We start from the raw sequence: 25,990 nt of genomic DNA, 5'->3' as shown, positions 1-25,990 counted from the left end.
TTATTTCCACATAAAAAACAATTTAAATTTAATGATGAATATTGATCATTTCATCTTCATTAAATAGTGAGAATAGTATTCAAATGAATCTGCTCATAACAAGTTTAGTTACCAATATTTTTCCAAATCAATTATTAATACCGTGTATCACACAAGATCTAACCTAGTTTTATGATCTAAAAAGACATAAATGTCATGCTCTAAAGAAACAAAAATAAAAGTGTAAAGCGGGAAAGGAAAAATGTTTAATAACATAAAATACAAGGCGTTATTTAGGAAAACTTTTTATCTGATTAATTGCTTCTAGGGGTTCTAATCAAACTAACTCGAGACGAATTATTTGAGTCGAGCTCGAGTTGCTCGCAAGGTGCTCGACTCGATTATCACCCCTAAGGCCCTAATTGCTCCTCTCGAAAACAAAAGCCAAAACAAACGGAGAGAGAGAAAAGAAGAAAAGAGGAGGGAGAGAAAGCTGAGCACTACTCCACCACTCTCCACTCTTCCAAACACAAGAGCTAAAATTCCTCACTTCTGCTTCTTCTCCAATACCCAGATGCTCAAATTCCTCAAACCCTTACTAATAATCATCTCAATTTCAACTCAAATCACACAAAAATCTCTCTTACTTCCTTAAATCCCTAAAAAAAACCCAATCTTTCTTCCCCAAATTCCCACCCCACAAAAAAAACACACACACAAACACCATGTACATTTCCGACACAAGTCACAATCCCACAACAAACACAACAACAAAACCACCTTCTTCTTCTCTTGAATTCTCCGACGACGACCACAATCACCATGACATGATGATCGAGGTGGTCCCCACTCACCACCACCAGCACCACCACAACAACCACCAACAGCAGCACCATCAATCTCATTGTTTGCCGGCCGCAACGGCATCCTCATCAGGACCCAAAAAACGGGCTGAAACTTGGGTTCAAGACGAAACCCGGAGTTTGATTAGTTTAAGGAGAGATATGGATTCATTGTTTAACACCTCAAAATCTAATAAGCATTTGTGGGAACAGATTTCGTCGAAAATGCGAGATAGAGGGTTTGATAGGAGCCCAACTATGTGTACTGATAAGTGGAGGAACTTGCTTAAAGAGTTTAAGAAGGCAAAACAACATTCTTGTGGTAGTGCTAGTGCTAGTGTTGGTGCTTCTACTACTGGTAATGGTAATAATGGATCAGCTAAGATGTCTTATTATAAGGAAATTGATGAGATTTTGAGGGAAAGAAGTCGTTCTACTTCTTCTTCTAATGCAGCTGGATATAAAAGTCCTAATCATAATCATAATAATGATGGGATTAATCATTCTTCTAAGGTTGATCCTTTCTTGCACTTCTCTGATAAAGGTTTGTGCTTTTTTTATTTTATTTTTGGGTGTGTTTTTGAGGTGTAGGTTGAGAATTGCATGTGGGTATTTCACTATTTTTAGTTTAGGATTGTTTGGAGTATTGGGTGTTTGAAGATTTTGCAATTTTGTTACTTTCTGAATTTGGTAGTATTTTGCTGATTGAGAACTGCATGTGGGTATCTTGTTAGTTTGTTGGGTTTCGAAACTATTTGCTGCCATGTGGATATTGAAGTTGAATTTTTGGGTTGTTTGTGGTATGGGGTACATAAAATTTCTTTGAGTTTTGAGGCTGTAACTGTATTGTTGCATGGTTTTAGTTAGCTATTGGACTTTGTATATGCTGTTGGAGTAGTGATTTTCGTGCTTATTATGTTTCGTTATCCTCTTTCCTTTTGTGGGGTTTGGCTGTTTTGGGAAGTGAAGTTGGTGTCAATGTTCTTAAATGCTGATACAAATTGGTAGTTTCATGAACTTATGCAATGGATTAGGAGAAGGGAGTATTTAAAGAGCAAAATTTATCACATTAGCACATTGGAGCCAAGTATTTAGTTTAGATACTCCATGAGGAGAATTCTGTTTTCCCAATACGTAGTTGATCCTGATGCTGGTGCACATTGTGAGCACCCTTGGTTGGTACGCGATCCTACATTTTAGACAATAATGAACTGATGAACATGCTATCATGTTCATTTATGACTTATGAGTATCTGAAAGCCATTTAGGTTTGTGGAGAGTAAACTACAATGAACTATATACATTGTTTCTGTATTTTGTAATTTGTGGTAATTCTACTATTATCAGTAGTTTTGGTAATTGACAGTGAAGGATAGGCTAGTGGTTAGAGCTTCTCACCCGATTTCAAGAGGTCTTGGGGATCAATTCTCACCTAGGCAAGTTGGGTTCCCTTTATTCCCCCCAACTTGCCAAGGTTTCTCCTTACCTTATTAAAAAAGTAGTTTTGGTAATTATTGTATTTTCATGCTTTTGCTACATGAGAGGGACTGCATATTCTCCCCCCGCCCCCCCCCCCTCCCTTTAATAGACTTTCAATTTGTTTGGTGCACAGCCACTAAGACACATTATTGGTCGTTCACATTGAGAATTGACTATATTGTTTATTATATATTGGTGAGAAATTGAAAATGTATGGTCAAAACTTACAAGGGTTGACTTTGAAAATAGCAATTGGGAAGTCTATTATGGGACGAAGGGAGTATTTCTTAGCATCTTTGCTCGATGACCTTCCTCTAATGTTTTCCTTTTGATGCATTCCTATTTCCTCAATCCTTGTACGTCCCTTAGTTTCTATTCTTGACAAATAAAAATTCTAATATTCTTTGCTCCCTTCCTCCCTTAGTGTCTGTTTTTAACAAGTAAAAACTTTAATATACTTTGCTCCCTTACAAATGCTCTAACTGATTGTCTTTGTGCAGGTATTGATGATGCTACTATTCCTTTTGGACCCATTGAAGGTACAACATGTCAAAAACCATTTCTGGAAATTTGATTGGCATCTTGAATATTTTGCAACGTTGTAGGAGCAGAAAAATCAAGAAAAGTGTGATTATTAAGGTGGGTGAGTGGCACTACTTAAAGAGTCTAGAATAAAGGTGCTTGTAGTCGATTAAAAGTCCCTTCTAGGCTTTTATTGAATGTTAGGTGAAAGAGTGAGGGCTAGTGAACAGGTAGTCATCAACTGGGACATTACTTTTGAGGTTATGGCATTAAAAGCGGAACTGGATAATTTTGTTGGTATTCATAATTTATAAAGCAAGGTCTCCATAAATTCAAGCTCCTTATCTTACCCTTGTAGTTGTATCTGTATAACCTATTCCCTTATGCAGTCAGAGCTTTCTACAACCTTTTTGCTAGGTTCTACTCATGTCTATCATACAAATACCTTGTTTGAAGACCAAGTATGCCTCTTTTTTATGAGTTCATCATCTATATATGGGATTATGGGCAACAAACTGTAATGATATGGCATTTGTTTTTAAGAGGAAGAAGACCATGCTACAAGTTACCTGCTACTGAGTCCTAGAGGGTCAATACTCAATAGTGCTTGTGCTATTTCACACGCACCCATCTAAGTTTGAGAAGCATCAACTCTGGAAGAGTCATTGGCCTGGACGAAGATACTATTATACTCCTGTCCTCTGTAGTTGTCATGTTTTGGAGTAGTGAAAGTTGAGGGACGGTCTTTTTATTTTAGTCAATTCCAGCTATGGCATCAACGCAAACCAATTACGCTTTTAACTCTATGGCTATGAAATGATATATCACCAGACAAACATTGAAAGTATTGTGAGACGTTACAAAGAGGAGAGTTTTACATTGAGGACGGAGGAAGTTGTATAATCCATCTTAGGTCCTTCCATTACTGCCTTAGTGCCTTATATGATCATTGTCGATGGTGCTTGCCATTTGACTATCATTAACTTGCTATATCAATATTTCTGTCCATGCACAAGTCTCTGTCATGTTCTGTCAAAATTATATCCAGCTGCACCTCTATATTGAACATTAGGGATAAAGTTGCACTGTCTTATGCACTGATCTCTTAAATTCAATAGCTATTTATCCTTTGTATTCTAGTAAGTGTTTCTGCTCCTACGAAAACCCCTTTCTTGCTGTGCCATTCATTAATTGAAGTTTTGACATAGCTTCCTTTGGTGCCTCTTATTTCTAGCTTCTTTCCTTACCTTTATTATATTGCTTTGGCTTCTGATTGCCTAAAATAGAGCTGCTGGAAGTTTCAATGTCAGCTTATGTTGAGCTCCCAATTGCAAATTATAGAATGTAGTCTGATGTGTTGAAATATCAATCTGATTTTTCAGGCTCGTAATATTATTGCCACTTTTCTCGTCAGCATTAGTGCTGTTTGGTCTCTTTGGTCCATGAGTTTTGGCCCTCTTTTCTCTTCTCCTTCCTAAAAGTACACACAAATGAGGGATGAGGCCTGAGGGTCGGGGAGCCATGGCTCCCCAGTCCCCGTCGATTTGTCTATATGCAGCCCCTTTTAATATGACAAAGTATGATAGTAAGGCATATTGACAGTAATCTTTTGTTTTCTTCCCTCTGTCTTTCCTTTTTACACCTGCTTTCTTATGGATGTCATTTTGCTTTTTTGTTTACTTTTTTCCCTGACGTTTTTGTGCAAATAAATCTGTATTATTTGGAGTTGTAATAACAATTGGAATTTCTTTCTGTTCTGTTACAGCTAATGGGAGGCCAACACTAAATTTAGAAAGGCGTTTGGATCATGAGGGGCACCCTCTTGCCATTACTGCAGCTGATGCTGTAACAGGCGGTGGTGTTCCCCCATCATTTTGGCGGGAGACCCCTGGGAATGGTAATCTTTTCTTGACCGAATGATATGTGCTGAAAATGTCTCTATATTTTCTTTCTGCAGTTTTGTGTCCGGAAGAACTAGCACAGACCCAAACCTAAACAATAGGATTGTATCATGAGGTTACTTAGTGAATTATTCCATGTCACCCTTAGTGGTGATTGAAAACAAAGATCAAGTGGGTGATCTTAAAAAAAATGCTCTCAATAATGAATGAAAATAAGATCATGGGTTGATTGGGATGGAAATTTTGTATGGGGTGAGTGAAATGGTGAATAAGATTGTGGGATGAGTGATGCCAAATGTCACATTCTGATTGGATTTTAGAATATAGTAATTGTTATAAAATTACTAATGGTTCTATTTTAAAAAATACAAAGTGAAAAAAAAATAAAAGAATATCAATAGTTCTATTTTTTCGAGCTCTATAAATAGAGACCCCCTTTTGCTATATTTTGGATAAAAAAATTCAGCTATTTACTTATTTTCTCTAATTTTACTTATTCTCTAATTTTGCTTATTTTATATGAAATATCTTTCATTTTTACACTTCAAAAAAATAAAAAGTAAATAGTAAGAGAGAGAAAAGTAATTGGGTGGGGTCAAAAAAAATAAAAGAGAAAGAGGAAAAATGAGTTCCGATGATTTTTTTTTGTTCATGGTTAAAAGGTTATATAAGAAAAGATTCTGGAATATTATTTTTTAATGAGAGAAAGTTAGAAAGAGAGTGAGATGATATTTGTTTAAGATCATTATTCATGATCTTAAACAAAGATCACCCCACTCTCTTTCTAACTTTCTCTCTCTAAAAAATAACTTCCCACAATCTTTTCTCACATATCCTCTTAACCATGAACAACAAAAACATCATCCCAACTAATTTTTCCTTTTTCTCTCTTACTTTTGACCCCACCCAACTACTTTCCTCTCTCTTACTCTTTACTTTTTATTTTTTTTGAAGTGTAAAAATGAAAGATATTTCATATAAAATAAGCAAAATTAGAGAAAATCAGTAAATAGCTGAAATTTATTTTATCCAAAATATAGCAAAATGGGTCTCTATTTATAGAGGTCGGAAAAATTGAGCTATTGGTATTTTTTTTCACTCTGTATTTTTTAAAATAAAACCATTGGAAATTTTATAACAATTACTATATTATATTCTAAAATCCAGTCAGAATGTGACATTTGGCATCACTCATCCCACAATCTTATTCATCATTTCACTCACCCCATGCAAAATATTTATCCCAATCAACTCATGATCTTATTTTCATTCATTGTTAAGGGGATTTTTTTAAAGATTACATGCTTGATCTTATTTCTTGATCATTGATAATGATGCTAAGAATTGTATAGCCATTTAGTAGTTGATTGTAGGGGTTTTGTGGGAACTACAATGGTTTGGTAAGATAAATCTCGTAAGATATGTTTTAGTTCTTTTTGAATGGAAGGTTGCTCTGATGCAATGTGGAGGGACAGTTATGATTGTACATGACTGTGAGTTTGCAAGGAGCTCTTGCTCAGATTCAGAGTGAAGTGGTAGCCGGTAGGTACAGATAGCCAACTAGCCAAGCATGGGCAAGATTTGATTGTTGAATGTTAAAAATTCAGGATGATTAAGGTGGTACTAGCCAAATCAGTTCTCAGTTACGTAATCCAAAAAGTGGACTTTGGTGCCAAATATTCATAATATATCTCTACCATGTTTTCAGTTTGATTTCCTGATTGATGATTCTATCTTTGACAAATTTGTGAAACTCAAATCCATGATCTAGGTGTGTTTAAATTTTGGAGTAGCTTTTACATTTTGAGGCAACATTTTTAATTTTCTTTTACTATTTCAATAACTAACTTCGCTGAACATCTACATTAATCGCTAACGGCTAACCTAACCAGTAACCACTAACAGCTCGTAGAATAGCCAACAACTACTTAAAAAAACTAATACTTCCTCCGTTTCTAAATAAGTGCAACAATTCCCATTTTTGGAAATGTCACAATAAGTGCAACATAGCTCAAAATGGAAAATTTATTTCCTTTTATTTACAGAATTGCCATTACTTAATTCCCCCAACAACACAATTAATTTATAATTTACCAACCTAAAACAACCTTAATTGATCAACACCCCTAATCCCTCCTCTCATCTCATCAGCAACCTGCCACCCCTTTTTCTATCCTCAACTCAACCCACCCAACCCCTTCTTCCCAACTCAACACACCACCCCGACACCACCAGCACCACAAACTCCACAAAAACACCAGCCCAAACCACCACCATCTCGACACCATCACACCGCTGACGAACCTCAACTCTTTCCCTCCTTCTTTAGCGTCCTCCACCAGCCCGACACCACTACATCGTCGCACCATCACACGATTCACACCACCAGACCCTTCTCTCTCCTCCTTCGCTTCCTCTAACTCCTCCTCCTCACGGCCTCACCTTCTCTCACCTCCTCCATCACTCTTTCTTCATCTCATATAGTTGTAGATCTAGGGTTTCAGCACCACCACGCACCAGATTTTTGAATGGTGGTAGGGTTAGTGTGTTGGTGCGACGGTGGTGATGCAAAGAGGCAAAAGATGTCGGTGGTGGTGTTGGTGAAACAAGGGTTAGGGTTTTGATTTTTGAACGGTGGTGGGGTTGGTGGCATGATGTGTTGGTGCGATGGTGGTGGTGGGGAGAAACTATGGATGATGGTGGAAAAATCTTACGTGGTTTCCGGTGGGCAGATTTGGGGAAGGGTGTTTTTCCGGTGGTGGTGGCTGTTTTCGTGTTTTCTGGTAGTGGTGGTGGTGGCCGGTGGTGGCGGTGTTGAGGTGGATGGCAGGTGGAAGGTGTTTGAGATATAAAGTTATTAGTTAGTTAGGTTAGATATTTTATTTAATTAAGTTGCCTAATTGTTTTTTAAGTGTGGTCCCCAACTTTCTCTCTCTAGATGTCTTGGTCTGTGTGCCACTTCTCTATGTTGCACTTATTTAGAAACGGAGGAAGTATATAACTAATTTCGCTGAACAAGCTCCTAGTTCTGTTTCACTTATATATTACAGGCTTTTGACATTTATGAGGTGTTGAGGTCCATATCTTTGTTAAGAGTAATGCTAGATCAAAGGCAGTTTACCGGCATCAATAAGATCTCACACAGATCCAGTAGCTAAAGATGATTAGGTTTGGGAAGATAAAAACCAAAGGGGAGGGTGAGAGAGAGAGAGAGAGGTAGACGAAGGAAGAGAGAGATAGGAGACAGAGAGAGGTAGAGGAAGGGAGGGAGAGAATTAGAGGGAGAGGGGAAGGGGGGGGGGGGGAAGGGGAGGGACAGTCCAGATTTGGGTGGTAGACTAGAAGCTCACTTGACTTCTTCTTGAGAGGAGGAGGGGGGGGGGGGCGAGAGAGTGGTGTCAGTTTGTAATTATGTGGTCTGAAGGGAGTGTCTTGGCTTCTTTCACGGTCCTCGAGTCATTGCCATTTCCTTTGCGTAGAGAATATAATTTAAATTCTTATATCATTAGTTTTCCTCTGCAGTTTATCAAATTCTCTTTTCTATGCTTTTTTATCTAGCTTGCTTGTTGTTAAATGCTAATTGACTGGACAACTCAATTGTGTAAAATATCAGGTGAAATGTTCCTTCTCGAAATTTTGAAAAGGTTTTTATATTCCCGAAATCTCGTACGCTTGTCCAAAGTTTGGACGGTGCCCCCATATACATTTTTTTTTGGAATTGACGTCTCGGACGCTTTGGATCTATATCTGTATAAGTACTCGTGTAGGAGTCTTGGTAACCCAGAGGGAAAGTAGAAACAAGGAAATGACAAATTGCAGTAAAAGGAGATAAGAAGCAGCAAACTTTACGAGAATAAGATGAAACAACGAGAGGGAAAAGAGTAATATTAGCAAACTCAATTGCATTTGAGGCCACCATCTTAAAGAGCTGAGTTTCCTTGCACAACCAAAAACCTTAAGCTTCATGATCTTTTCATGCATTGCTATTTCAATGGTTAGAGCTAGACCATCATTGATCTAAAGATATACTGCAAACTCAATTGCCATTTGAGGATGCCATCATAACCGTTTATTTGTCTCCATAGGCAACCAAAAACCCGAATCTGAATTCTCCTTTTCGTGCATTGGTATATCAATGGGTAGATATGGAATTTTCCATCATTGATCTTTAGATATTTTCAATAATGAGCTGCTTGTGTTCTAACGTAACTGGTAGATCAGTCATGGAGTGATAGAAAGCTTTGAAAATATCTGCATGAAGTGGTTGTCCTGAAATTGGTACCTGGTAGCGTTGTTTCCCTGTTCTTTCACCTCCTTTGCTGAATTTGCCTCAGACTTGAGTCCGCTGGATCCTGTGCACCTTTCACGCTGACACAGGCTGAAGCTGGTCATATGGATTGAGGAGGATATTTAGTGACTGGATTTGCTATTTGTGAGCTATGATGTAAATGTGATCATATTGAATCTTTGGTTTTACGAGAAGAGCATTTTGTACAGCTGTCGCAGTCACTCCTTGAGGTTTTACTAAGTTTAAAAAGGTAGGGGAGGGGGGAGGGGGGGGGGTTCCTCTGACTGATTGGCATCTAATGGTCCAACAGTAATATAGTTTATAGGAAGGTTTTGTTCGCCTCTGGAATTTGTGACTCAAACTCAAAGGGCCCGCCCTTTTTTTTAGGAGGAGGGGAGTTCTTTTTCATATCTATATCTTGAGTTGCTTACTGAAGGCTTTAACCACGTGGATCACCCACCTGAAACTTGACACTGTGTATCTGAATACCCTAATACTTATCTGGGGGATTTGGCTCCATGAAGCTAAACAGTTTCACCTCCATTTCTTATTGGAATTTACCTCGGAAACTGGTGTTTGTTCCATTCTCTTTGTCTCTTTATCTCTCTCTCTAGTTTTTTTCATTTGTTTCTTCTCTCTCATCTTTGGCTCTTTCTCGGTTTGATTTTTCCTTCTTTTGCTTCTTTCAGTTTTGGTTTTTATTCTCTACCCTTTCTTCTTTTATAGATGTTATGTCAGGGATCTTCTTTCCCCTTGGCTGGAAAAAAAGAGAGTATGCTGGAGAGTGTTGGGACATAGAAATGCTAACTGGTGAAGAGATTGAGATGAAAGGATTTTGAAAAGGCTTTACTTTGTCCTCACACTTTCAAATCAATAATGGATATTAAGTTATTGGGAAATCCTTACATATGTTTAAGCGGTAGGATGGGATCCCCACCACTAGATAAAGGAGACCAAATTTTCTATAGGGCGAAGGTAAGATGATTAATTTGCTTACTCTAAGATAGCAGGAGTATGACATAACCTATTCTCTTACCCTTCTTTTCCAAAATTTTTAGCTTTCATAATTTTCTAGGTTTTTTAGCAGGCATGTTTTGTTTGGTTTGAGTTCAGTGGTGCTGCTTTTTCCTTCTTCCTTTTCTTCTATAAACAGTTGTTAATATATAACTGTCTCAGGTGATGATCCGCATTCTTTTGGTGGGAGAGTCATTACTGTCAAATGGGGAGATTACACAAGAAGGGTTGGTGTAGATGGCACTGCCGAGGCCATCAAGGATGTAATCCGATCTGCATTTGGGTTAAGGACTAAACGTGCTTTTTGGTTGGAGGATGAGGATCAGGTTGTTCGTTCTCTTGACAGAGACATGCCACTGGCCACTTACACTCTTCACCTTGATCAAGGTATATATATACGTTATTTAGGTAAAATGAAGGGGTTTACCGAGCCATAACCTCTTGCATAGCTTATATAGCTTATTGTGGTACTTCTGATCCCTAGGATTGAATACTTGTGCATGTTTCTAGGGTTATTTCTGACTTGAATGTTCAGGACCCAAGGATATTACTTTGTAGGTTTGGCCATATTGCTTATCAAATGTGCCTTCAGCAGATCCGAAACTCTAATGCAGCTAGTTTTGCTGGGGCACGGCAGGCTAGGCCAGTGTCGGCTGATAGTAGGCTGCCTTGTAAATGGGTCAAAGTGGTCCGCGCCATTCAGGTTTTGGGTAAATATTGGGGGCCAATAGAGGAGTTTGGAGATAGGGGTGAGCAGAGAGGGGAAATGAGCATGTTAAAAACTAAACTATACGTTAACTCTTTTTTTTTACCGTATTCTTTTTTCCTTTTTAACGAAATTATTGGGCTACCATGCTGGTATTGTGTTGACCCTGTCCTAAAAAGGCCTTCATCAATGAAAGATACCCTTCTTGACCCTGCCGTTATTCGGTAATTCCCATTGGGCTACCCTACCCGTTATGGTGTCACATAGATGTGCTGTTATTATGAAGGCCATTATGTTCTGTTATGCTGTTACTGTGATGGTGAAACCACTTGCTGAATACAATAGGAAGAGTGGCAAGTTGCTATTATAAGCCTTTTAGTGCTTTATTTATTTATTTTGATATTTTCCTGAATCAATGATGGAGATGGCACCATTTTCTTTCTTTCAGGCATGACAATAAAATTGTGCCATTATGAGGATTCGGACCACATTCCATATCCCAGTCAGACGATATCTCATACCGAAGAAAAAACATTTTATACTGAGGACGATTTTCGTGAGTTTATGCTTCGCCGTGGGTGGTCATGCCTTCGGGAGTTAAATGGGTACAGGAATATCGACAATTTGGATGATCTCCGCCCAGACTCGTTATATCGTGGTGTGACTTAAGAATCTCCTCAGTTGTCATGTCTCCCATCTCCAGATCTTTAACCAGAGAAAGCCCACTTGTAATTAAAGATTTGCTGACTGAAAATGAAATCTTCTTTTCTAACCTATTTGTACAGATAGATTGCCTTGTTCTATGAACTTATAATTGTATATATACACTGTCAACTTCTTATGTAATGTAATTCTCGTCCAAACATATCCTTATAGTAGCCAGGAAAACCCTGAAATACCACTGTCTAGAAATATTTAAAAATGCCACTTTGGATTTTCTTTTCCCGACCTGGATGAACTTGTCATCCCTGATATGTAGACTTAGCTTAATATAGTCTTGAAACCAAGAACTATTTAGGAACCAAGGACAAAACTGTATTAGATGCTACAGGTGGTCTTCTAAGAGACCGCCTAATTTTAACTTAAAATTAGACGCAGCTCAATTTCAATATTAAGAGTAGAACATGCCAACTATTTTAATATAGTGATTAGTTTAATCTATTTAGGGATCAGGTTAATCTGTTTCGTGATCAGTTTAATCTATTGAGTAATGAAATTCTTTAATCCATTCAGTGACTAGGTTAATCCGTTTAATGACTAGTTTAATCAATTCGGTAAAATTACTTAGTTATTTTTTTGAAATTATATGTTGTAGTTCGATAGTCAAAAAAAAAAAAGGAAGGAGAAAAGAAGGAATGGCTAGGATAATGTTGGGTTAGAGTGAAACGGAATGAACTTATTAGAAAAATACAATCTTGAATTCGTCTAATTTTATGTATAAAATTAGACCACCTATTCTAATAATGTGTGTAGATGCTATTTCGTATATCATAGTAAAACGATATACGACTCTGCACAAGGATGAATTTTAGCGTAGACACAACTCACGCAAGTGCTAGCTAGAATTGGTTCACCGTGCGTATAATATGCATCCCACCTAGGTGCAGGCATAATTTGTGGTCTTTACATTAGGCACCTAGACTGTACATAACTACTAATATGTGGTCTAGTGCTTGCTACCATGCAGCACGGCGCATCTGATATGCACGCCGCATCCCATGCTTGAGGGGAAAGAAACAATGCACGCCGCCTACCATATGAGTCTATGACAACGAGCACGTAGCTCTACAACAACAAGCACGTATGAGTCTACGACAACGAGCACGGGTCGTTGGGTCGCCTGATCTCGAGTTAGTAAGTTGCTTCTCAATTGTTTGTACATTTCAATATACTAAAGTGTGAGTTTTGCCTATTCTCAGAACCAGCAAACTTTTAACAGAATTTCAATTTTAGAAATGGACAATTGCAGGATTCCATATAAGTAGAATGATAACATGCAATTCATCATTACTTGGTACAAACTTCACTGAAGATACAAAATTGTGAATCAATGATTCACATATTACACACAAAAGAGAACACTCATAATATTCCAATTGAAATTCTTTCTGCCTAAAAAAAAGCACTTCCTTTTACTATTCATCCCATTCCTCATCATTCTTGTAAGACACTATAGTGTCAACCTTGTGAATCTGCAAAAACAAAAAAAAAACCAAAATTTCACTGTGTTAACACATCCAGAAAATAGCATATTTTATCTAATTAAGAACACATGAATTCAATTTCAGAAAATAAATGCTTCAATTTTTCACATAATTGTTTTACCTTAGTATCAAAACAATGTAGTTTCACCATTTGAGGATTATTAATCAATTTGGGATCACTCTCAATCCAAGTAAATGGCACAGCTAAATCCTTGTCAGTATATGCCAAAACATCAAAAACACCTGTAACATACCAACATTAATCATCATCAGATACATTAATTTTTGCCAAAAACTTGAAAAATATAACAATCAAGCACAAAAAGATAAATAAAATAAAATCTTAGTAATTATTATTATTACAGGGTTCATCAATGCAAGGCAAGTAAGTGATGCTAGAGGCAATTTGCCTCATAATTGCTTGAATTTCCCTCATAATTTCCTTGTCACTCTTTTCTCTTGATACCCTGAAAAAAAAATGAAACCCAAAAGATCAATACAATTTTTATTTCTTTAAATTAAACTACTTCATCCGTTTCATATTACTCGCTACACTTCTCAATTTACGGAATACTAGGCAATTTTTGGAGAAGAAAGAGGTAGAAAGTATAAAGAAAGAGACTCATGTGAGAGGAAAGAGATAGAGAGAGAGTTTATTGCCTAAAAAAAGTGTAGCAAGTAACGTGAAACTTCTCATAATGAAAAGTGGCGAGTATTATGAAATAGAGAAACTATACAAAATTAACAATTTTGTTTTTACCCTTTTTCAACCACTTCATTATCAGTTTCAATGCTGAAATTCCATCTTTCAAGAACTTCATTCGTAGATTTACTCATTATCACCAAAACTACTCTCTGTAATTTCCCAGATTCAAGCCATTCTGCACTCCAAAATTAATCAAATAAAAATAGAAACCCACATAATAAAATTAATTAGGCAAAAAAAGAAATTAATTAGAGAATTTTTTTTATAAAAAAAACCCAGAAAAAATAATACCTGAAAGTTGAGCAGTAAGATTAGTAATAAAGGATTTAACACCTTCATCTTGAGTTAAAAGCATTGGCAATCCATATTTTTTTACTTTGCCAAAACTTTCTTCTGGGTATACACCTCTATTATACAAAATACTGAAAAAAATAGTAACAATTATTAAGATTAATTAAAATCCAAACTTTTTTTTTTCTCAATCCCAAATTATGAATTAATAGTAAAAAAAACAAGAAAAAATTGATTTTAATTTATTTCTCACCTGTTAGCAGCATACCCTGAAAAATTCAAGCAAAGATAATTAAGAAAAATTGGAGAAGAGAAAGAAATTTAAAAATTTGGAAATTAATGACCCATAAAAATGAAGAAATTACCAAAGAATTCACTGACAATTGCTGCGGACCCACGAAGTGTGATGATATCTTTAGCAACAGTTTTTGAAGCCATTGAAAACCCTAGAAATTTTTTCAAGATTTATCAACTGGGTAATTCTCAAATCGAAATTTGATTTTGTGGGTGTTGAAGATTTGTAGTTGAAGGTGAATTGAAGAGAGAGAGATGCAGTGGATTGTAAAATTAGGGATAAAAGTTGATTGATTGAAGATTTGATGAATTGAAAGAAAAAACACCCAAAAAAGGGAACTAAAGGGAGGCAAAGGGGTAACGGCTAGTTTTTCTGGGTGGGTTTTTGAGTGGAGAATAATCAGAGCAAACGGCTAGTCACTAGATTTTTTATTTGAAAGTTGTCTGAACTATTGGAGATTTGCACGTGTTGGTTGTCTTGAGGTTTACACGTGTACCATTTGCACGTGTTGTCTGATTAGGGAAAATATGACACTATCAACAACAAAGTTATGTGAGAGGAAGACACAAGTATATAACAGTTATAACTAGATGTTTTAGTAGACATCGCGTGTCTATTAGACTAGTATAAATAATCATCGTATCGCGAAGTTATGAGAAAAGAGGAAAGTATTCTAATGATTATTTGGTTGATATAAAATTTATCTTTTGATGAGAAACAAATAAATAAGGATAAACCATTTATGGTGCGAACTTATATATATATTGTTCACGATGACGATCCTCAAGCTTAGAAGTTGGGACAATTCTTTTTTAGCTTTGGGGTCGAACATATTAAGCGAGATTTTACTAATCACTACATCAGGGGATTTGGGTAAGCCCGAATGAGAACTGACCCAAAGAGTTTGGGCCATATACTTCATTAGATCTAACTTAAATTTGTATATGATGTGCCTATTTTATGTACAGTTTTTACCTCCGTCCCTCATTGATTATTGGTTTTATTGCGATTTTCGGAGCCATTTGTAGTACTAATGTGCTCCTTGTATTGTGTTTGTGTAGTTTCAGGTTATCATTGTAGGAATTTAGCATATATGGGTGCATTTCATACTCATATATACCACTACAAGAAATTGTATATTTTTGAGAGCACGGGCATTGAGTTAGAAGAGTTTTGAAGCGAATCGAATAGTAAAAGAAGCAGAAAAATGATTCTCGTCCACTCTTTTGATGATATACCAGGTTTTACAAATTCAAATGCAGTGATTTCAATTAGGTTAGATTCTACACTTCAAGAGCTTTCCAACTGACAGTCACTTGCCTAATTCTGACGAATAAGGAATAAGTTATGGCATTTTGAAGATAGATGAGTGTGATGTATCGCACCTAACTATCGCAGGTTGGGCGACCTTACTTAGTTATATTTGGACGTTTGAAGATTTGGAAAAAAAAATATTTACGGGTCCGCCCTGGTGAAAATCACTCGGGTGGGTCGGGCGAACTGATGTCTTGTGCACAAGTAGGCAACTGTCAACAGATCACCGCCTGATCGGGCAAGATCTTTCTTGATCGGGCAAAATCTGTCCGGGTCGGGCAAGACGGAGTTTTCATTGTACCTGGTGACCTCCCGGTCAGGCAAAATCCACCCCGACTGCCCTGGCGGGGCTATTTTAATTGGTTTTGAAGCACGTGTTGCGCTGGTTATTGTTTTAATGTAAATACTCCTTTAATTGGGGAAAACCACGTTTTGACCTTATTATTCAGTTTTATTCTCTCAAGAACCCTAATTTATTCTACTTTGCAAACAAATTGAAGATTTCAATCGAGTATTGTTTTCAAGATTTGTTCTTCAATTGGTATTGTCTATTATATCTTACTATTCCTTTTTAATTCGTCCTTGTATTCCATCATGTTGCTTGCTTATTTAAATATGATTACATTTTTTCCAATTATGTGTGAGTAGTCTACTTTCTAGGGATGATTTAGGTATGCATATGAGGGATTGATTGAATGATTGTTTTGCTTGTGAATTTCGTCTGATTTTTATTGTTGAGTTAGTTTTATTAATCTTCGAGTTTGGCTAACTATATGTGTTGATTATTATTGCAATATAAAATTATAGATCGAGAGATAGGATTTTGTATAGGTTGTCAATAGTAGGCTTAGCGATCTATGATCATGCGAGAGCGGTTTAGTGACCTTCGAGGAAGGTAATGTTCGAGAGACATTACATGTGCCCTAGTTAGATTGATTTATTGAGTTTCTCGAGTCATTCTTGTTATTTTGAATTGAACCTATTCTTATCCCTTTCACATATGCAAGAAGGGACCCAAGGGCAGAAGGGTAATTTAGTGGTGAAGTGTATATATATATATATATATATATATATATTATATATATATATATATATATATATATTTTCTAACCAATAAAATGAAAGGTAAAAAAAAAAGTTTTTTCACCAAATATTACCGATAATTCAAGCACAAAAGCTTTTGCTTAGTTTAGTTCAATACACTTAGTTAAGTTCATTACACTTCAGTTCAGTATACTTCACTTTAATTCAGTTCATCTTACCTCGATTTTTAGGCTTGAAAGTCTAACGGAACTAATTAGCATATAGGCCTAACTAAAACATAGCCTTTCATAATTTTTTAGCATATATATTGAGTCTCTTAGCTACGACCCTTCTTTTAGTTGGGCCTATAGCGACCGCACTTGCTAGCCATTGTGTAGAATTGGGCCTAGAACCTCTTAACCGATGGGTAGGCTCGGCCCTGATTTAATTTATAGGGATGAACTTTTTTGGATATCAAAGTTTCACTTTGTTTTTAGGGGATGAATTTTTTTTGTTATTGAAAAATGAAAAAATATATATTAATGGGTTAAGTTCCTGAAGTTAACTGGATAAATGGATTAACTAATGCCACGTTTCATTAGAAAGAGTACAAAGGTTATTTTGTAAACAAAAACAAAGCTTTGGTTAATAGTGAGAAAACTTAAGAGCATATCTAATGGTTGATTCAAAAATTTGGATCATCAATTATTTTAATATTTACTCTTTCTTCCACTTTACTTATGATCTATCATTTTTCCTATAGTTTTTTTTTCTCCGAATGGATGATCTATTATTTTGGGCTTTTCAACCATTTGACCGTTTTTTTTATGCCATTAGATTATTGCCAATTAACTATGCATGGGACCTGTCATTTATTCTCTTTCATGAGCTTTAGCTATGATTAAACTATGATCAATGATCTGATCCTTCTCTCTCTCCTCTTTTTTTTTTTGTCCTCTCTTCTAATTCTTTATTATATTTTCTCCATCTCTCCTTATGATCTAGTTTGTAGATCATCCAATGAGCTTACTCTAAAGATGACCAATGAAATTCCCCTTAAATCAAATATACGTTCCACTTTATAATCGATGTTGCTCTCTGACACTTCTACATGTCCTTAACGTTATCGTTGTACCATTATACATACTTTCACAAGAAAGTCATCAAATTTTTAATAGATATAGGGTGCATTATCTTCACATTAAAAAAAAAAAAAAATTTAAAGTACAATCAGTTCGGATAAATTCATTTAAGTTTAGATTAGTTCAAATAAATTATAAGACCTTATAAAATGAAACTTCAATAAATTTAAATCAGTTTAGATAAGTTCAATTTAAATAAATCCTGAAAAATTCACGTGAAAAGAACACACTTATAAGATGATTTCTTATCTACCTCAACTGATTATAGACGAGATTCAACTCTACAACTGTGAATTGTTGCAGATACTTGTTGCATCACTGCATGAGTTTTGTTGCATAAGTTGCATCAACCTAATACTTAATGACATGCATGATATACAGTACAAAGGTGAATATTGAGGAGTACATTATTATGGATTAGAAAGAAGGATTTGAATTTGGCACCTAATGTAGTATAAGTACAACTACTCTAGGCTCTAGGATTTTCCAATGTGGTCCTAAAAATCTCAATTTGATTTCCAAGCTTTTAGGTGTTATCCTTTCATATTTGTAGTAGCAGTTCTGGGTGACATGCATGCATGCGGACAATTCTAAAAGCATATAGTGTTGACACTATGACTTCATGTCTTCAACGGTTCAACAATTACCCCATTTTGTTGACTATGGTTGGTGCAAAATCAGTTGGATAATTTTGTAAACAAGTTATTGCACACCCAATAGTTAGATATTGGATGTCACGGAAAGTCTTAATACCTGAGGTTATCAATGATAATAACAACTACAAAAAAAACCTGAATATTCCAGAGATCGAAGGGGGAAGTTTGCCAAAAATCGATATGAACATTTACCTAAGTTTTAGAATTTTGAGCTAATATATGAACATTTATTATATGCTAGAAAAAGTATAATTCTATTACAATAATGGAATAACAATGAGCGCATAATTCCACTGAGAGTGGCCTGGCCAACTTTTATTCAATTAAAAGGCCAAGTACCTAAACGTTGTATAAGAATTTGAGTTTTAATGGAAAACTAAAAAAGTCTTGAAAAGATTATACCATCCGTTTTTAGATATATTTTACAGTTTTTTCATAAAGTATTCTAGAAAATTCACCAGTTATCCTTCACATTCATGATAATACATAAAATATCCTCAATGATTAATGACGGTTAACTCCGTTAGTCATTAACCCTAATTAACCTCTCTAACCCTAATTAACCCCCTAATCCTAACCTGAAGGCCTAAACCCAACCATCCAACCACTAACTCTTCCCTGTAGCCCCATCCCATCCACCCCCACAGCCCCCATACAGACCCCTACACCCTCACCCACACGCAGACCAACCATCCCAGTAGCCCTAGCCCCGATTTGTGCTACAGATGTCCGATCACCGAAACCACGACATGCGGCGACAAAAATCTAAGGGGAGGAGGAGGAGCTACAGGGGTGGGGAGAAGGGTGGGGGTGTGGCATGCGGTTGGGGGAGGGGTGGGGACTGCGGCCTGTCAGGGTGGGTTGCTTATGGGAGAGGGGTGGGGTTGCAAGGGTGATGGTTGGGTGTTTGGTGTTAGGGTTATGGGTTATAGTTAGGGGGTTATTTAGGGTTAGTGACTAATGTAGTTAACCGTCGTTAGTCATTAATGACAGTTTAATGTATTACCATGAAAGTGAGGAATATATACATGGTGAATTTTAAAAAGTGCGAGGATACATGGTGAATTTTGTGAAAAGTCAGGGTAATTGGTGAAAAAACCGTATATGTTATATATTTATATATACTCCATTTTGACTTCTATATTTTCCGTTACACAACTTTATTTATTAATTTCTCAAATACTCATTAGTTAAAAAAAGTAATATTCTTTGAAAATATATGCCGAAACCAATTTTTTTTTTTTTGTATGTTAACATTAATTTTTATACATCTATAGAAAAATATGATGTAAAATTTGTAAATAAAGAAAAAGTCAAAGTGATTTTTTTAGGGGATAAATTTAAAGTGAATTATTACCACTACTAGTGCACTATATTAGTAGTGTACTAGAGTACCTGCCAAATACAATGTCAGTTGGTAATGGACCCCACCTGGATCCGTGAACACAAATTCGTTTTCAGTTGAATTTGTATTTTCAAATTTTGGACCCAATGTATCCGAGCAGGATCTGGATCCTAGTTTTTGAAGATAGATCTGGACAAAGTCTTAAATTATCACCGGATCCGTTTACCCGTTTTTTAAAAAAACAATTTAAAATATTTAATTAATAGGGTAAAACTTAATATTAAACTTTTAATGTTATTTATGCTTGGATTTGTTATATTATGGTTGAATGCTTGTTTATTTCAAAATCGACAATGAAATGTGCTGTTTTGTTCTTTAAAATCTTTAATTATTTGTGAAAATTAGCGAGTCGTTTGAATAAAATAGGTTAGGATCCGTAGAATATGGATCCTCAATTTTATTACTCAATAAATCCGGATAGAATATGGATTCATGGCTGAAAACGGTCTAGATCTACATCCTAGAGGATCCTCTCCACATTTTAGCCATTGACATCGCTAATTACAAATCTTCAGATTTGTTCGATTTGATGAAGACAAAAAGGTGAAAGATCCCCACCCGTTTAGTTACTATTTACGTGATCATCATGCACATAGTACAAGACTTTTTAGCTAATTTATGTATCTTGTTTATTTTCCGAACAAAAAGATGATAATATAAATATGTTCTATTCAACTAATTTTTCCTAAGTAATAAACCATACTATTAACCTTCTTATAAATTTTTATTCTTTCTTTTCAGATAAAAAAAGGGAGGACCATATAAATAAAGCAGAGAAAAAGAAACAATAATATAAAGTTGCCTCGTCAAAAATCTTAACCCTTGAAAGTTGAATGTTGATTAGTATTTATGCCAAACACGTCCCACGACAAAAAGAAATGCACATGAAGGGCACACATGAACAGTAGTTTAGCTTTCACCATACACACGCCTACATTTATCCACCACGTGCTCTAGGGATAGTGCTTCACCATCATTACCAAAAACTTTCAAGTTGTTTTATAGAAAAAAAAAAAAAAAAGAATTTCTTTAAGAAAGTTGAAAAGTAAAAAAAAAACAGGAGAAAGAGAAAAGCTATACATGTAAGAGAGATAAGTAGTGATGATAAAGAATTGTATTAACAACATATCTCAGAGTTTTTTCCTTACATAATGCAAAAGTGGGTTTTAATTCCCAAAATATGCCCCCAAAAAAATAAAAATCCCTGCGTACCGTCCACGTAGGACAGCACGCGAGATTATTTTTTTTCAACTTAAGCAAAACCGCTAATCGAAGTAGCGGTTTACAAAAAAAAAAAAAATCAGTTTCTCGCGTGTCGTCCTACGTGGACGGTACGCAGGGATTTTTTTTTTTTTGGCATATTTTGGGAATTAAAACCCACTTTTGCATTATTTAAGGAAAAAATTCACATATCTCATCTAATGTTAATGTTAATCTTAATCTAAATCTGAATATCTGATCTATCTCTTTAATTAAAAATATAGTTTGATTTTAAAAATAAGATTATTAAAAATAAAGGTATATAGAAATTAAAAACTGTACATATGCAATTTTGGATAATAAAAAGTGTTTTTTTAAAGTGAAATTTCATTAAATGAAGGATAAACGACATCTACACAATCGATATTAAAAAAATAAAATACAATAAAACAAGGTTAAATCATTCGTTTTCATAGAAACTACAATGAACAAGATCGAGCAATACAACGCAACCCTCCTATATTTGCCGAATAAAGCAATTATGAGGAAGTCTATCATTCTGACATAGTTTTGGAAGAACCTATTTGATCGATTTTATTTATGATTAGTAGATTAAATCTTATTAAATGTTTAATATTATTTAAAGTTTATCTTCTTATCCATAACTACTAAGTTAACCTTTAATTTATTTTCTTTTAAAATTAATTTAACATCACTTATGTTACAAAAAGATAGCACTAAATTCCTTATGCACATAATGGTGGCACTCACCTGTTTTTTGTATTGTCCGTACTCCATAGAATAAGGAATCTCTTGCCAATAAGGCCATACATAAAGGAGAGTTTGTTCCACAATAAATCATATGAATCTCTGATTGAACATGAATAAATTATAGTAATCAACTTTCGGATATGATTGTATAATGATTACATGTAGGAAATAGTTGAGCCATATGATTGTACATTATAGTACGTACGTACATAGAGACTAGAGTATTTTACAAAATAGAGTTTGAAAGGATTTGTGCACAAAGTAAGGTGTTGTTTGGTTGTAAGCTATTTCTCTTGGAAATAGAAATTTTCAGGAAATGCATTATGGGTGTTGTGTTTGGTTGGAGGAAAATGGGAGAAGCATAAGAAATACAAATTCCAAGGGAAATAGAATTTCCCATGAAACATGGAAAATCACTCACCAAGCCCCCCCTTGGTAAGTAATTTCCTAGGAAATGCAATTTCCTATGGTGTCAACCAAATAATTTTGTCTAATTCCTAGGAAATTAACAAGGGAAATAATTTCCCATGAAATGTAAATTCTCATGGGAAATTACTTCCCATGTGAACCAAACGAGGCCTAAATAAATGAAGATAAGTTGCTTGCTTTGCAACCCTAAATTTTAGGCTTAAAATCATCATGTGAATTACTCCCTCCGTCCCAAAATATAGTTCTCATTTTCATTTTAGGTGTCCCAAAATATAGTTTCCATTTCCAGATTTAGTTCCACATTTTTCCGTAATTTGTCTAGAAAAACCGTGTCCCATCATTTATTTGCTTCTTGAATTTTGTTTTTTCCTTAGTTTATTCAACCAAAATGTTACAATTAATACTCTTTCACCAATTATCTCCATTCTCTCTCCTAAAATCATCTTTTTCCATACAACTTTTATTTAAATAAACAAAAAATCTTTACTATCCCAACTTGCATAAATTACCGTGAAAAAAGGGAAATGAGAACTATATTTTGGGACGAAGGAAGTATTTAAGGAGTAAGATCCAATGAGAATCATTGCTATATTTCTAATAGGGTTGTGGTTCTATAGCCTTCTTTAATTTTGATTCTTTTTCAACCCAAGTAAAAATATATATTTAAATATTACACCTGAATGTTCAAATAAATTTCCGCTTACGAACATTGTCATGAGTGAAATTAATTGCAGTGTTTTAAATATATATTTACGTGGGGACATATCATATTAAATTATATTATTTCCGTCTCATGATATAAGTCATGATTTGTTTTTACATTGGAATTAAGGTAAACTAAAATCTTATTTTATTTTAATAAAAATATTCATTTTTATTGGAAAATACTTGCATTGTTTTTTTTTTCTTTTTAACAAAAATAAAATGTAAACATTAATATTGCATGGTTTAATCATTAACTAGTTATTAGGAACGGGATATGCCCCGTGTAAGAAAATTTTCATTTATTAATATTGTACTTTGATATGATATCACTAAATACAACTTGGTCTAGTGGTTAAAACTTTAGTACATGAACTTGAGGTCACGGGATCAAAACCTATACCATGCAATTTCTAATTTTTTTATTGTATATGGATTACATGAACTAAAACTCCTTAGGGAAAGCGCCACATGGCACCGTTCCTGATTTACGCACGCCTTTTAATATATTAGTATAGATGTGTAGAGGAGTTCAATAGGGTAAAAGATTCCATTTTGTCATTAATAATGGTGCATTGGAAACTGAAATTATGAGTACATTTTGAAAATTCAAATATTTTCATGAGGGTATTTTGGGCATAATTATTAATTGAAAATATAAATAGGACTTATATTTTGGAACATCTAAGAGCATGTACAATGGTTGGTGTCTCTCCAACTAGCTCTCCACACTCTCTCTCCTATTCTCTCTCTTCAAGCTACTCTCAAGAGCCATGTCTAAAAACACCCAACAACAATAAAACCCTTTAAAGAGCTCTCCATTCAACTTTTCATTATTTTGTGGTCCCCATGTCAATAAATGAACCTTATTTCATATTATGATCAAAGTTATATAAATTAAGTTATTCATGTAAATTAAATATAATTACAAATTAATCTTTTTCATAATTTAAGCAAAGTAGAATTTTTAAAAAACAATATAATTATGAGTGCTAATATTTAATTTTCATAAATTTGGCATGGAATGAAGAATTAACCTACAACATGAAAAACTAATTTTTAAATATCCAATATTAGGCTCATTTTATAGATAAAGGAAAATTATACTTGTTGGCATAATAATTATTACCATCTTTTTTTTTAATTTTTATAGAAAAGATCATTAAATGGTTGCATGAAGAAAAAAGAAATGAAGTAATTACAATAAAAAGTGGGTCCCACACATTGGAGAGTCATCTCTCCATCAACCCAAATGGTATCTCCCCCAAGAGCCCTTTGGCAAAGTGTCTCCATGGAGAGACACCCAAGACACACCCAAGAGCCCCATTGTTGGGTAAGAGGTGGCTCTCCATTTTCTCTCTCCTTGGAGAGCTAGTTGGAGAGCCCCATTGTACATACTCTAATAAGGAAACAAAACTTATATTATGGAACGGAGGGAATACATGATTATAAAAAATAACTAAAACTTGATTTTTTTTCCAAATTAGCAAAGTAGCCTATATATTGTAACACCCCCAAAATCCATACACGTCTAAAGCTACGTCGCATCGACTTTGGGAGTGTTACCGCCGCGATGGAACGCAAGGCATAATCAGAAATACGGTAACTCAAATTCATTGTCTCAAAACCAAATTGCAGCGGAATAGAAAATGTAAATACAACTCGGGAATCATAGTAGACCCCTCTTTATTCAAACTCAAACTATGTAACAATGTTCTATAAAATTCAGTGATAGTCAAACCAAAAGTTACTTCAACTACAGTCTAACCCCCTTATGCTTGATATCATGCAGCAGCACCAGCTCACCTAGTCTGCTCCCCATTGAAGTATCAATAGTTCATCACAGGACAACAAACACATTAACACACAGAGTCAGCTATGCTGAGTACGTAATGAACCAATGAAACTTATATGAACATAAATGATGCATACATTACAACTGTTATATGAACCTACGTTATCTCACATCCTTTAATCTTTCATTATTTGGCATCAACGGGCACCGTCATCTTACTAGAATCATACGGGCTATTGAATAATTAATAGACAACTTGGTCTATTAGATGAAATAAAAATACGGTTTTGTTCCGTCTCACACCCATCACCTTAGTATGCATACCCCCAAGATCGAACGGAACCTTCCGCCTACTTGAGTTATCAAAATATAAGGACACTACTGTCGTCACAGTAGGCCTGCGTAGGAGTGTAGGACAAGTCCTACACTCCCCCCATTGTTCTATACTTGTAGGGAGTCCAACTACAAGTATCGCCATAATCTTCTTTTATTACCAATCATTCTTTTATAACTTTAAGGAGTCATTTACATACTCTCTTAATTACCAAACTCAATCTTATCCCTAGTAACACTCTTGTTACTCTATAGATCAGATTAATAATGCTGATGTTACACTACGATAGAACTTCGCATTTCAATGCAACATATTTCAATGCATCATATTGATTTCACGTTATAACGTCTAACCAAACAATCACAATCAAATGTTCCCTATCATGGTACTAGGTTCCAATAACATGAACTGCAACCTAAACATGATACTAAGTTTGAAAGTAAACTGGTACGCGTACGTACCTTGTAACGGAGAATTTTCGCTGACTTAATAGAACGAGCCGCTTATGAAATTGGGACCTAAATCGTTAAAACAAAGCTTTAGTGTTACGTCCTTGATAACACTAACAACTACTACGTACTAAGACCATAACGATCAACGATTCGAATTACGCAATAGTAAAACCTTATTCCAGAACTTTCGTTATAATTCTAATCTAGTGAATTTAACGTCTTTTAGAAGTCAGATGAGTGAGTAACTAAGTTATTAGTAACATTAGTCCACTTTTTACCATCCAAAATGTCATAAGTGCCCTGTCTTATGTCCAAAAGTCAAGTCATATGTCCAAAGTAAGTCATATGTCCAAAAGTAAGTCATATGTCCAAAAGTAGTAGTTCCATGTCCAAAAGTAAGTTCCATGTCCAAAGTAAGTTCCATGTCCAAAAGTAAGTCATAAGTCCCAAATTCAGGTTTCATGAAACAGGTTACTCATGAAACAGTAATAATTGTAACTAATAATAATACACACGTCTCCTGCTTTTATCTTATTCCAA

The 25,990-nt window shown here is 35.1% G+C and overlaps 2 protein-coding genes across 3 annotated transcripts; one reads left to right on the top strand and one right to left on the bottom strand.

The window, feature by feature from the left end:
* The first annotated feature begins 406 nt into the window (after nt 1-406).
* Nucleotides 407-11,596, top strand: LOC104897641 (trihelix transcription factor GT-1). 2 transcript variants are annotated; one of them, XM_010684573.4, is made up of 5 exons: nt 408-1,365; nt 2,801-2,839; nt 4,588-4,719; nt 10,188-10,412; nt 11,180-11,596. In XM_010684573.4, exons 1-5 carry the CDS (start codon nt 705-707, stop codon nt 11,398-11,400), a joined length of 1,278 nt encoding a protein of 425 aa, XP_010682875.1. In that variant the 5' UTR covers nt 408-704; the 3' UTR covers nt 11,401-11,596. The 2 variants fall into 2 exon arrangements, with proteins under 2 accessions (XP_010682876.1, XP_010682875.1); XM_010684574.4 differs by lacking the exon at nt 10,188-10,412 and having other exon boundaries at nt 407-1,365.
* Nucleotides 11,597-12,709: 1,113 nt separating this feature from the next.
* LOC104897639 (mitotic spindle checkpoint protein MAD2) lies at nt 12,710-14,631 on the bottom strand. Its single transcript, XM_010684572.4, has 7 exons — nt 14,298-14,631; nt 14,186-14,201; nt 13,933-14,063; nt 13,696-13,816; nt 13,299-13,402; nt 13,057-13,178; nt 12,710-12,923 (listed from the first exon to the last, which is right to left on the bottom strand). The coding sequence occupies exons 1-7, from the start codon at nt 14,368-14,370 to the stop codon at nt 12,867-12,869; spliced, it is 624 nt and encodes a 207-aa protein (XP_010682874.1). The 5' UTR covers nt 14,371-14,631; the 3' UTR covers nt 12,710-12,866.
* Nucleotides 14,632-25,990: the final 11,359 nt, after the last annotated feature.

Source organism: Beta vulgaris, chromosome 6 (assembly GCF_026745355.1).
Source record: "Beta vulgaris subsp. vulgaris cultivar EL10 chromosome 6, EL10.2, whole genome shotgun sequence".
Lineage (NCBI taxonomy): Eukaryota > Viridiplantae > Streptophyta > Magnoliopsida > Caryophyllales > Amaranthaceae > Beta > Beta vulgaris.
The sequence above is the reverse complement of the archived record's forward strand: the minus strand, read 5'-3'. Positions and strand labels throughout refer to the sequence as shown.

Excerpts from the sequence above, each read along its gene's own strand:
- LOC104897641 (XM_010684573.4), top strand. The coding sequence starts at position 705 with ATGTACATTTCCGACACAAGTCACAATCCCACAACAAACACAACAACA. Across the intron at positions 1,366-2,800 it reads CTTGCACTTCTCTGATAAAG|GTATTGATGATGCTACTATT; the intron begins GTTTGTGCTTTT and ends GTCTTTGTGCAG. Across the intron at positions 4,720-10,187 it reads GCGGGAGACCCCTGGGAATG|GTGATGATCCGCATTCTTTT; the intron begins GTAATCTTTTCT and ends TAACTGTCTCAG.
- LOC104897639 (XM_010684572.4), bottom strand. The coding sequence starts at position 14,370 with ATGGCTTCAAAAACTGTTGCTAAAGATATCATCACACTTCGTGGGTCC. Across the intron at positions 13,817-13,932 it reads TCTTACTGCTCAACTTTCAG|AATGGCTTGAATCTGGGAAA; the intron begins GTATTATTTTTT and ends TTTGGAGTGCAG. Across the intron at positions 13,179-13,298 it reads GCCTTGCATTGATGAACCCT|GTGTTTTTGATGTTTTGGCA; the intron begins GTAATAATAATA and ends GGTATGTTACAG.